This window comes from Panicum virgatum, chromosome 3N (assembly GCF_016808335.1).
Source record: "Panicum virgatum strain AP13 chromosome 3N, P.virgatum_v5, whole genome shotgun sequence".
In the NCBI taxonomy this organism is placed as follows: domain Eukaryota; kingdom Viridiplantae; phylum Streptophyta; class Magnoliopsida; order Poales; family Poaceae; genus Panicum; species Panicum virgatum.
The window spans coordinates 8,904,972-8,917,482 of NC_053147.1; the positions used below are offsets into that span (position 1 = coordinate 8,904,972).

The 12,511-nt window shown below is 44.1% G+C and overlaps 1 protein-coding gene across 1 annotated transcript; it reads right to left on the reverse strand.

Moving 5' to 3' along the window:
* Positions 1-8,816: 8,816 nt before the first annotated feature.
* Positions 8,817-9,503, reverse strand: LOC120667515. The gene has a single exon (XM_039947577.1). The coding sequence runs from the start codon at positions 9,501-9,503 to the stop codon at positions 8,817-8,819; it is 687 nt and encodes a 228-aa protein (XP_039803511.1).
* Between the last annotated feature and the right edge of the window lie 3,008 nt (positions 9,504-12,511).

Below are 12,511 nucleotides of genomic sequence, written 5' to 3' on the forward strand. Positions count from 1 at the left end.
CTAGACATAAATGTGGAACATTCAGTACCATACATACATACACAAAATGGATTAGTTGAATCTCTTATAAAGAGAATAAAATTAATTGCTAGACCATTATTACAGAATTGCAAATTACCAACATCTTGTTGGGGTCATGCGGTCTTACACGCCACTGACTTGATTCAAATTAGACCTACTGCATACAATACGGTATCCCAGTTGCAGTTAGTACGTGGGAATCAACCAAGTATTTCCCATCTGTGAAAATTCGGTTGCGCTGTGTACGTACTGATTTCATCACCGCAGTGTACATCAATGGCCCCCCATAGAAAATTGGGGATTTATGTGGGGGTATAAATCACCGTCAATCATAAAATACCTCGAGCCTCTTACAGGGGGCTTATTCACTGCCCGTCACGCTGATTGCATCTTCGATGAGGACAATTTCCCGGCATTAGGGGGAGACAATATGTACCATAACGAATGCCAGGAAATAAATTGGAATGCCTCAGTTATTCAGTCCTTTGATCCACGTACTATAGAAACCAAATGTGAAGTTCAAAAGATTATCAATTTCCAAAATATTGCACATAATCTACCAGAAGCATTTACTGATTACAAAGTGTAGCGAAAATGGCCTCTCATGCCATATTTCAATATAATGTTTTGGCGATTGATGACACACACAACACTTGGACTAACATGCTTGTTAAGATGACCATTCTCAGGCTTTTAGGTTCAAGTGATGACAAAGACAAGATAGGCGTAGCTAGGCCCGAAGGGCCGCCCCTACGGTGGTTCCGCAGGTTGACCGTGAAGAAATCCAAGTCAAAGAAATCAAGACAGAGATACTTTAGTATCACCGGTTGAACCGACGCTGAGAAAATCACATACGTCGGTGCATTGACTTGGAGCACACCCGGAACTTTGGTTTCACCGGTTGAACCGATGTTAGGGAAGTTGAATACGTCGGTGCAATGGACCCAGAAGCTGAGGCAAGGTCTATACACCGGATGAACCGACGATTGGGTCTTGGTGAACGTCGGTGCAGTTGTCCAGAGAGTTTGTTTTTCAGAGTTCACAGGACAACTACACTCACCGGTTAAACCAACGAAGCATCAGTTGATTGCCTGTTCACGTAACGGCTAGTTTTTGAGGCGGATAGTTTAGTATCACCGGATGAACCGACGATGGCTATTGGAGGTGCGTCGGATTAACCGGCGTTAAGTATTTTTCTGGCAGCTTTTCTCCAACGGCTATATTTGCTTGTGCTGCCTATATATACCCCCAAGGCCGGGTCATTTGTGGGTGCTGTAGTTACTAAAGCCTACTACACTTGAAGAACACCTCCAACCACCCATAGAGCATTATTGTACATCATATAAGTGTAAGCACACTTGTGAGAGTGCTTAGCACTTGTTTAGGCTTAGCTCTTGAGAGAGCAAGTTTGAGAGAAGTCTTGCTGCAGCAAGCAATCATTGTACTCGTCGTGTGACCCTCCGACTTGGTGTGGAGAGGCAACGACACTTTGTGCGGGGAAGGAGACCCCTCTTGGTGAGAAGCTCCGATAGTGAAGACGGTGCCGTGGGTGACGCTTCGAGAGAGACGGTGGCGGTGGCCTTGTCTTGGTGACTTGGGGTCACTTAGCCTTTGCTTGCCGGGAGCCTTGGTGGCGAACGCAAGATGGTGATCAAGCGAAGAGACTCGGCATCACACTTGTTCGTGTTGGACAAGTGGCCGTGGACGTTGGGAGGGACTTGGTGTCCTAACCGAACCACGTTAAATCGTGTGTCTTGGTGTCTTCACGGGAGTTTGCATATTCTCTCCCTTACCTCTTTACTTACCGTATTACGTTTCCGCATTTACTCTATCTTGCGTGCCTTTACTTTCCTAGTTAGTTTGATTAGGATTGGCTATAGGTTGCAAGTCTTTTAGGGGTAAGTAGAGAGTAGCATAGATAAACCTTAGTCATAACTAGCATGTGTAGGATGTGTTAGGTTTATCTCATGCAAATAGATTGAGCCCTAGGATAGAAAGCGATTAGCGACCCTATTCACCCCCTCCCCCTCTAGGGTCGGACACCCCGGTGATCCTTACACAAAGGTGTCACAAAGTCACACAATCCTGCCGTAAACGTACCAGAAAGAGTAGAAGCACCCACTCAAAATCTCCCAAATCAAAATAAGAGGGGGAGAAATAAGGTAACAAAGGATAAGCCTCCGCTGAAACCAAGGAAGCCTACTTCCAAAATGGTAAATGCAAATCAACATCACATTGATAGACACCAATTGGGTATTGTAAATCCAAACAATATGGATATTCAAAAAATATACCATATACCTAGCACAAACGCGCGCACAAATACAAGTGGTAGGACATCAGAAGACCCAGACTCTAATTCTTTGGGAAATATAGAAGAGTCACAAAAGGTAAATGAAATTTCCACTAATTATTTTGATTCTGGAGAATCATTCAATAGGAAAACTACAATTGTCGACATTAATTTTGCCTCCAAAATTGTAAGTAACCTCCAACTTGATCCAGAACCTAAGACCATGGCAGAGTGCATCAAGCGCTTAGACTGGATTAAATGGAAGGAAGCAATCGAGGCAGAATTGCACTCGCTCAAGAAACGAGAGGTATTCTCATCAGTTATATCTACTCCTCGAAACATTTTTCCTGTGGGATCAAAATGGGTTTTTGTTCGTAAAAGAAACGAAAATAATAAGGTGGTGAGATACAAAGCGAGGCTTGTAGCACAAGGGTTCACGCAGAGACCCGACATCGATTTCGATGAAACATATTCTCCGGTTATGAGTGGTATAACATTCCGATACTTAATATCATTGGCAGCACAGAAAGGTCTATTCATGCATCTCATGGACGTAGTGACAGCATATCTTTATGGGTCACTAGATTTGGATATTTATACAAAAGTTCTTGAAGGGCTTGATATTCCGAACAAGAATCATTCACGCAACATGTATTGTGTAAAGCTTCAGAAATCATTATATGGTTTGAAGCAGCCGGGAAGAATGTGGTACAACCGACTAAAGGAATTCCTTCTTCAGAAAGGTTTTTCCAATAATGATGATTGTCCATGTGTATTCATCAAAAAATTCTTAAATGGATTTTGCATTATATCTGTGTACATGGATGATCTCAATATCATTGGGAGTACAAGAGATATAGATGAAGCACGCAACCATCTAAAGACGGAATTTGAAATGAAAGATTTGGGTAAAACCAAATTTTGTTTAGGCTTTCAGCTTGAACATCTCCCATCAGGGATATTAGTACACCAGTCTGCATATATCCAGAAAATTCTTCAGAAATTTAATATGGATAAATCATATCCATCAAAAACACCTATGGTCGTCAGATCACTTGATATGAATAAGGATCAATTCAGACCAAAGGACGAAGATGAAGAATAGCTGGGAACAGAAGTTCCATATCTAAGTGCCATTGGAGCGCTAATGTATATCGCAAATTGCACCAGGCCTGACATTGCATTTGCGGTAAACTTAATAGCTAGACATAGCGCAGCTCCAACAAAACATCATTGGACGGGAGTTAAGAATATCTTCAGATATCTCCAAGGTACAGCAGATCTTGGTTTATTCTAACAGTTTGACCAAGATAAATCTATAATTGGATATACAGATGTTGACTATCTATCAGATCTCCACAATGTCAGATCTCAGACATGATTTGTATTTTTACATGGTGGAACGGCTATATCATGAAAATCATCCAAACAAACCTTAGTAGCCACATCCACTAATCATTCTGAAATAATTGCATTATATGAAGCTTCACGTGAATGTGTATGGCTTCGCAGAATGATTAATCACATACAACACTCCTGTGATATTGGTTCAATTACGAAACCAACGATTATCTACGAAGATAATTCAGCTTGCATTGCACAAATGAATGCAGGTTATATTAAGAGGAATATCACAAAACACATTGCCCCAAAATTATTCTATCCTCACGAATTACAGAAAAATGGTGAGATAGAAATCTTGCAAACAAAATCATGTGATAATCTTGCAGATTTATTCACAAAGTCTTTACCTACATCGTTATTCCAAAAATATGTTTTCGGAATTGGTATGAGACGACTTAAAGATTTGCAAGTATCAGGGGGAGTAAACTCTTGATATAACACATTTATAATCTTCTAATTATATATTGTACTCTTTTCCTAAATGAGTTTTCCTATCAAGGTTTTTCTCATATAGGTTTTTAATGAGGCAATATTTTATGTCATATCTCTAATTTTCCACACCGGGGTTTTTAAAGAGGTATCCAGGACATATTTTCATCTATCATATCTTCTGTTTTCTCAATAGAGTTTTTGGGAAGATATTCGAGATATTATTTCTCCTCATATTTTCCCATCGGGTTTTGGGGGAGAATTAGTTCAGATATGATCCCCAGATCATAAGACATTCAAACTTATTTATGAGTTTTTCTTTCAAAGGTTTTTCCTCCTATGAGTTTGCAACTAATGATATTCCATATCATTTTCTTCTTATATTTTTCCCACTGGGTTTTAAAGGAGTTTTAATGAAATACCAATACATATATGTCATATCAATATTTTCTCCTATTTTTCCAAAAGGGTTTAAGCTGTTTTTCCCATGACATATATATACATCTCCTGATTTTTCCCATAGGGTTTTCAAGGAGTTATTACACAAATTACAAGACTGCAGAAGAACAAATTGATCAAGGGGGAGTGTTGAAGAAAATTTAGATTAATTAGTGATCAATATTGTAATCATTTATTTAATTAAGTAATTAGTGGGTAATTACAAAGGGGAACTGCCACCCCGAAGGGGTGCCTCGAAAGGGCCACTTCCATGTCTGTTGGCAGAGTATATATGTAAAATCTCTTCCCACCAATACAACAGTTCTCTCTCATTCCATTCATTTCACAATATGCTTCTATCTATCTATGATCTCTCTTCTATGCTTTGATGATCTGCTCCGCTCCACTTGTCCTCTCTTCTACTATCCATCTCTGATCTCTCCTCCCTCTCCGTGTGTGATCGCGCCAAAATCTGAGTGAATCTTCAGATTCTGTATGAAGAGAGAAAGAAATCATTTATACGATGCAGCCATACCAAAAGTGCAAACCGGCAAATCTCCTCCTCTTTGACGGCCCACCCACCACGCCGGTCCAATCCGGTGAATTCTATTGCTGTTGTATTTTGTTCTCGAAAAAGTTTGGGTTTTGGTACTGTAACACATTTCGTTGTTATTAGACAATTAATGTCTAATCATAGATTAATTAGATTTAAAAGATTCATCTCGTACGAAACAGTTAAACTATACAATTAGTTATTTTTTCAATTACATTTAATGTTCTATGCATGTGTCCGAAGATTTAATGTGACAGGTAGAATTTTTTTTTGAAATAAACATGACCTCGTTGCGATTATTTTGAAAATTAATGTACCTCATGGGGCACGTGAACCGGGTGCACCCGATCGCATGCATGGCTTCTCTCTCTTTTCCTTTCTTCCGCAAGTTGCCCAAACTCGAGTTCAAAAAAAAAAGTTGCCCAAACTCCAAAGTCAAGGCGATGGAAATATAGAGAGACTGATCTGATCATAGTACTCCTACATGTGTACTGAGGCCTCCTCCAACGGGTTAGCTTATAGCTAGCTTTGAATGATGTGGCGGAGAGAGAAACACAAGATTTCTTTCGCTAGCGTTGGTTCCGTCGACAGGTGAGAGTGCTTCCCTCCTCCCAAACACGCATTCCAAGACATTGCTGCTGTCGTGCCGGCTGCCGAAATCGTCAGAATCAGCGATAACCGCTGGAGGAGGACTAACACCAATTTCATTAGAAGTTTTATGAGCACAGTTATTTAGATTGAAAATTAGATAACTGTGCCAGACGAGTTTTATTATCATGAAACTCCCCTCATATCTCATGAAATTCTATTCTTTTCTCTTCTTGCCATGTCAACAAAAATAATGATATTTAATGTTATGAAACTATTCATGAAACTCCCATTAAGACTGGTCTAAAAAATATTATAACGTCCATACTTAGATTTTGAATTCTCCAAATAAAACTGTTCTGTTGCAAATGCTCATACCTTACCTTTTATTTTCTTTTTTCTGAAAATTAAGCCACCGTGTGTATGAGCGAGCGATTCAGTCCTGATTCTGTAATCAACTTGGAACCGTCATTCTAGTCTTTATATCCAAGTTAGATACTTGAACTAGTATAATCCGATTTTTTTTGCCCCCACTGAATCGCCAATAAAGACTCAAACGATGTCGCACGGAACTTTCAACATTTCCAATTAAAGTTTTTCATTCAGTACACCACGATGCATGGATATATAGTAAAGCCTAAATACTTTGAGCAGGCTTCACACGGCTATACGGCTAGAGTTTGGCCTATTGTGCCGTCCTTCTGCATCAGCGAGAACAGTCAAGCTCAAGCCTGGCTACACGGCCTATACGGAGACTCTGTTCTTGTCTAGCTTGCTTGCTTTGCTCTGAAGAATTTTCTTCCGTGATTATTACACTGACATGCACCCACCCACGACTCGTCATTTGCTCATTCCTTGGCCGGTCGTCGATGTCTCTGTACGACCGTACATACAGCGATCTCCCAATGAAGCCCCATCGGGGTGGTATATATCTTGCCAATTATGTGCTGTAGTCGGTAGAGGTTTGATCGAGTCCTGTGGTTTCAGACGGAGACACCTGCGCCCATCTGTATTTATAGCATCAACCAACATCTGAGGGCTGGAATGTTGAGCTCGTGTCGTTTCAGTAGGCACCCTATGATTCTCCGTCAGTACGAACTGCATCGCTCCCGTTTCCAATTTTCACATAGGACTCAATTTTCGGATTTTTTTAGGGGTAATCAATTTTCAGATGGCCCAGCAGACAGCCAGACAGCCCATGTACACACACAGCCCACGTAGAAGAGCACGCACGGCCCGTCGTTACACGGCCCGTCGTTACACTTGTCTTGCAAATATAGACAAGTATGGTCTTGTATTGAATATCTTTTCATAAGAAAGATAATGGTGCAATGTAAATTTAATTTGGATTTTCAGTTTAATAGTTATAGCTTTTTTATTTCAGATTTCCATGTATGTGAATGACATCATAATTATTATCCTCTTGCATCATGCACATGATGTCTTTTCTCTTTTACGGGCTGATGGCCCATTTAATTCAAATTTTCAGGTGATGGTTGCCACGACCATCACCTCAAGTGACATCTAACCGCGCCCGGAGAAAATGGTGCACGGTTGTTGTTGTCATGCATGTATGTCTCCATTGCTCTTCATCTACTAAGTAGGTAGGTTTTTCGTTGTTCAATCTCAAGAAAAAAAAGTTCTTCGTTGTTCATCTGGGGCGTGACACATACGCATGTCGACTGTCGGATCAGCTGCAGAAGATGTATATACGTCGCCATTTAAGTATTACAAATTAATTGACAATCTTGGAAAGTATTACAAATTATGTGACAAATTAAGTATACATTTACAATGCCAATTTATTTGGTTAAATCCACCATAAAATATATATCGATAGTACATATGTTGGCTAGTATAATTGTTACTATATTTTTCTTTAAATTTGGTTAAAGTTAGCTAAATTTGATTTAGGACAAATAAACCTAATACGATATATAAATAAAATGGGAGGTAGCAGTACACACATAGACGTGCGCGCACGCACACAAGTACTACCAATCAATGTCTAGTAGTGCGAGTAGTAGCTATAGTTCACTAGGTTTAGGTTTGTACGCAATACAGTGACACATCACACGTCTTTCCTCTTTCGTTCTTGGCAGGTTCAGTTGTTAAATCCTATAGATATACGTGTCGGCAGTGGGAGCAGCTGAATAAGTATGTGTATACGTCGCCATTTAATATGTAGACAATCTTGTGAAGTACCCATAGATAATTTATAAATTTTGAAATATCAATGCAACCTAGTACCTCATTTGCTACGCATAGGCACAGTGCATGCATTAGGCACAAAATGCAAATCAATGGCGCTGACAAGACCAAATCACGCAATGCAATGAGGAGATGTCTGGGTCATGAATTAAGACCTAACTGTTTGTTTACATGTCGTCCAAGTGTGCCGATGGCTCTAGCTAGCTAGTAGTTGGCGTGGGGATTCCATCCGTCACCAACTACACGTCTCCCTCTTTGATTTTCTATTAATTGTATCCATCAGCTGGTACGTACGGTCAGTTGACGAACGTACAACTGTAGTCTTTGGATCGAGCAGCGCCCAGAGCCATCTCTAGCTAGTAGATAGGGTTGTTATACGTGATGGTCGATCATTAGGCAGTATATATTGGGGATTTTTGGGAAGCCTAGCAGTGCAAAAGAATCTTTTGTACATCTTGGTGCGACGCGACCACGCAACTAGATGACGGATGTCTGACTCGACAATTTCGATCAGGCACCAAGTTCACGTCACAGTGGCATTTTGCTCCAACCATGTGTTTTGTGTACATCTCACTCGGTAATAAGAATTATTCTAAGAATTAAGATAGGATTAAAACGTTACTGCATCGTCATTTCATTTGTTAAATAACTGCTACTATAGCGACCCTAGAATTGCCATGTCTCGTAGTAAGATTAAAATTAAACCTAGGGTGGTGCAGCAGATTTCAATTCCATCCCTCTCTTTGAGCCTCATGGTCCGATCCTTACACGTGGGTGCGTGCGTGTGTGTGTTCAGTGAGACGGCACGTGCCGGCACTCCGCGAGGTGCCTTCGAGAGATATGATTACTAGTCAGGACGCGCGCTAAGCCGCGCCGGGCTCAGACAACTGTATCCCATCCCCTATCCCATCTTCCCCACGGCCTCCGCGCACCGCTGCTCAGTCCTGCGCCTCTGCTACACGCGCTGCCTCCGCCGCCCCTCCACGCCTCCGCACCGATGCGCGCCGCGCGCCGCGGCCTCCGCCCTGCGGCAGCGCGGAGCTCGCCCAAGGCCTTCCCTGCTCTGACGCGCGCCGCCCGGGCCACAGCCACCGCATGGATCCGGCCGCAGGGGCGTCGCCGGCGGCCCACGGCCATAGCCTCAATGCCGGGGAGCTCGAGACCAGGGAGGATCCGCACGCGCGCCCACGCCGCGCTCTGCTCGCACACCCGCCGCAACCCCGCATGCCCGCACGCCCGCCGCAGCCCCGCTGCTTCGCGTGCCATCCCAGCGACCTGACGGGCGAGTGGGGAGAGAGGGCCGCCGGCGAAGCTCAAGGCCGCTGGAGAGGGCCCCTGCCAGACGGAGAGAGAGACGGGAAACAAAGAGCTCGGAGGCCGGGCCGCCGCCGCCGCGTCCCCACGCCGCCCGGGTGGGCGCGTGCCCACCGCCACCACGTCCAGGCGAGGCGCGCGCCCGCCCACTGCCGCCGCGGCCGCGCGCAGCCCGCCACCGCCGCGTCCTTGTCCAGGCACGGCGCGCCGCGGCCGCGGCCGCGCGCGCCCGCCCGCCACCGCCAAGTCCATGCGCGCGGGCTGCCTGGCGCTGGGAGCTGGCCGCTCCTCCCTCCCGAGCTCGTCCTCACCGGTGCCGCGCCCGCGCCACCAGCCGCGCGCAGAGGAGGGCGTGGCCGGCGGGCGAGCAGAGGAGGGTGGCGCTGGCGCCTCCGCCTCGCCGCGGCTCGGCGAGGGAGCTCTGCCGCCGCCGCGGTCAGGGAAGGAGCCCGGCCGGAGTAGAGTCAAGTCGGGGTGTACATAAGCCCGTCGGGACCCAGGCGCAGGCGAGGCGCTACGGGGGAGGCGGTGCGGCCCACGCGCAGCGAGAGAACCGCGGCTAAACGACGGAACGGCAAATCCAGGCCCCGCGTCGCTCGTCCTCCCCCCTGCACGTGTCGAGCGGAGGGCGTTCGGGTGCTCTCAGGGCTCCCTCCCCACGGCGTATATGATATAGAGTACTAGCAGATAGCTAGTGTGCTGGAGAATCGAAGCACATACGTGTGCAGAATTACACTACGCGGTCAAGTTCGGTTAGAAAATTAGGCAAATTTATGTTTAAATTATTTCATAAAATTGACGCAAGCAAGAATAGCATGATATCATATATGTGCTTGTCCAAATAATACGTCATCAACATCATCATGAAAAATATTCTAGTGCTAAACAGCATGACATGATATGTGATATTTCTCAATAAAAATACGTTGATCATGCTGTAGACACTAGACACAAAAATAGCAATTTTCAGTATTAAATCGGCATACCTAGCGGCAAAGCCGGAAGCACCCGAAAGCGACATGGTGCTTTGTTGATGTAGTCGTCCCGCTCGATGCAGTGCAGGAATGTTGCAGTGAAGACGTCGCCTAGCGCCAACCCTGTGTCGCGCCTCTGTCGGGAACAGGGAGAAGGAAAGGCGAGTAGTCGTGCCGAGCCACACTCCCCAAAAACGTGATTATCGCCCTCACCCAGACGGAGATGTTCCGGAGGCCTACTCTTCCATCTCGTGTGCGTGCAGGAGACGGAACGGGAAGAACTCAGAGTGCTGCTAGATTGTGGTTGTCGCAAGAGAAAAAACTGAAGGAGCCCTCATCGGTTTATATCAAAGAAGGGAGGAAAGCGAGGAGTCGCGCTGTGGGAGACGGAAGACAACGAGCCTCTGGTCGCGCTGCGGGAAGGGACGGGAGTGGAGAAGACAAGAAACTCCCGTAATCAATCCATTGATTGCCACTAATTTTGGTAACTCCCGTAATCAAGCCCAGCGCCGCTGCATGCCTCACCGGGCCACGGCCGCCGCTGCATGCCTCACCTTGCCTCGCCTCATTTAAGTTCAGTTAATATCCCGTATGGTCTTAAACTATTTAATGTGCAATATTGGACTATAGAGTTTTATTAGATTTATTAAATATTAATGGGCCAAATGCACATTATATCTAACAATCCCCACCAAACTCTAGGGTACAATGCGAAAATATCTCAGAATCACAATCCTTTTATATACCAGTGTTTCAATGGAGACTGTTAAGTTGAACATCCATCTAGAATAATAGCTACTCTCAGCCACAACTGATCAATGGACAAAGCCTTGAATTGACAGTTTTGTGTGAGATGAGTTTCGCTAGAATCCTTAACTGATACTAGGCTGCAAAGAGCATTCCCTCTGTTTGAAGCTTATAAGTCACGCTTCCTGGCCTTTTCATGAGTATCTAGAGATTGCCCACATCTCATAGATTGTGACTAGCAATCGAACTCATATAGGTGTGTTCCTTCTAGGATGTCTTATAGGACAACATCCCTGCTATACAAAGCCACTCGGAACACATTAAGAAATTAATCAACCTTCCTTACAGTATTGGAGAAACGGTGCATCTCAAATGAGCTAGATTTCATTCTAAGGAGTCTCTCCCTCAATCATCGACTAGCTTGTTTCGCCATCCTAATTCACAGGATCTCCGATCACAAAGGACAGGTTACCACTATGGAATAATTTCAAGTGGGTCTCAAGCCCAACTCCCTCGATGCACCTTCTATCATATTGCGTGATAGACCCTTAGTAAACTGATCTGCCAGATTATTAGAAATATGGACATAGTCCAATGATATTACTCCGGAGTTGCTCAATTTTCTGACAGTCTTCAGACGCCTTTTCACATGTCTTGTAGACTTCATATTGTCCTTAGAACTGTTCACCTTTATTATCACAGTTTGGTTGTCACAGTTCATAGAGATAGCCGGTATATGTTTCTCTACAATCGGCAAATCCATAAGGACCTCACGTAGCCACTCGGCTTCAGCGCCAGCAGTATCCAATGCTGTCAGTTCTGTTTCCATTGTAGACTTCGTTAAGATAGTCTGCTTGCAAGACTCCCAGGAAACAGCGCCACCTCCAAGCAGGAACACGTATCCGCTTGTGACATATAGCTCATCAGCATCAGAAATCCAATTAGCGTCACAATATTCTTCTAGTACCCTCGGATACCCAGTAAAGTGAATGACATAACTCATTGTACCTTTTAGATAGCGCAGTATTCTCTCAAGAGCAACCCAGTGAATATCTCCCGGATTTGACACAAACCGGCTTAGTTTGCGCACAGCAAACGAGATATCAGGTCTGGTTGCACTAGCCAAATATATGAGAGAACCAATTATTTGTGAATATCTCAATTGGTCTCTTGCAATTTTCCGATTTTTCCTCAAAATCACGCTTGGGTCATAAGGAGTTGGAGCTGATGCACAGTCATCGTACCCAAAACGATTTAACACCTTTTCCACATAGTGGGACTGCACAAGAGTAACCCCATCATTTCCTTCTTCTCTCAATAGCTTAATGTTAAGAATAACATCAGCCTCACCCAAGTCTTTTATCTCAAAATTGTTAGACAGAAAATTCTTCACTTCTTTGATGACTTCAATATTATTCCCGAATATTAAAATATCATCCACATATAAGCACAAAATGACACCATTACCTCCATCGAACCATAATACACAAATTTATCAGGTTCATTCACCACAAAGCCGGCTAATGTTAAAGTTTTATC

What these genes read in the sequence shown, in the direction of transcription:
- LOC120667515 (XM_039947577.1), bottom strand. Translation starts at nt 9,503, where the DNA reads ATGGACTTGGCGGTGGCGGGCGGGCGCGCGCGGCCGCGGCCGCGGCGC.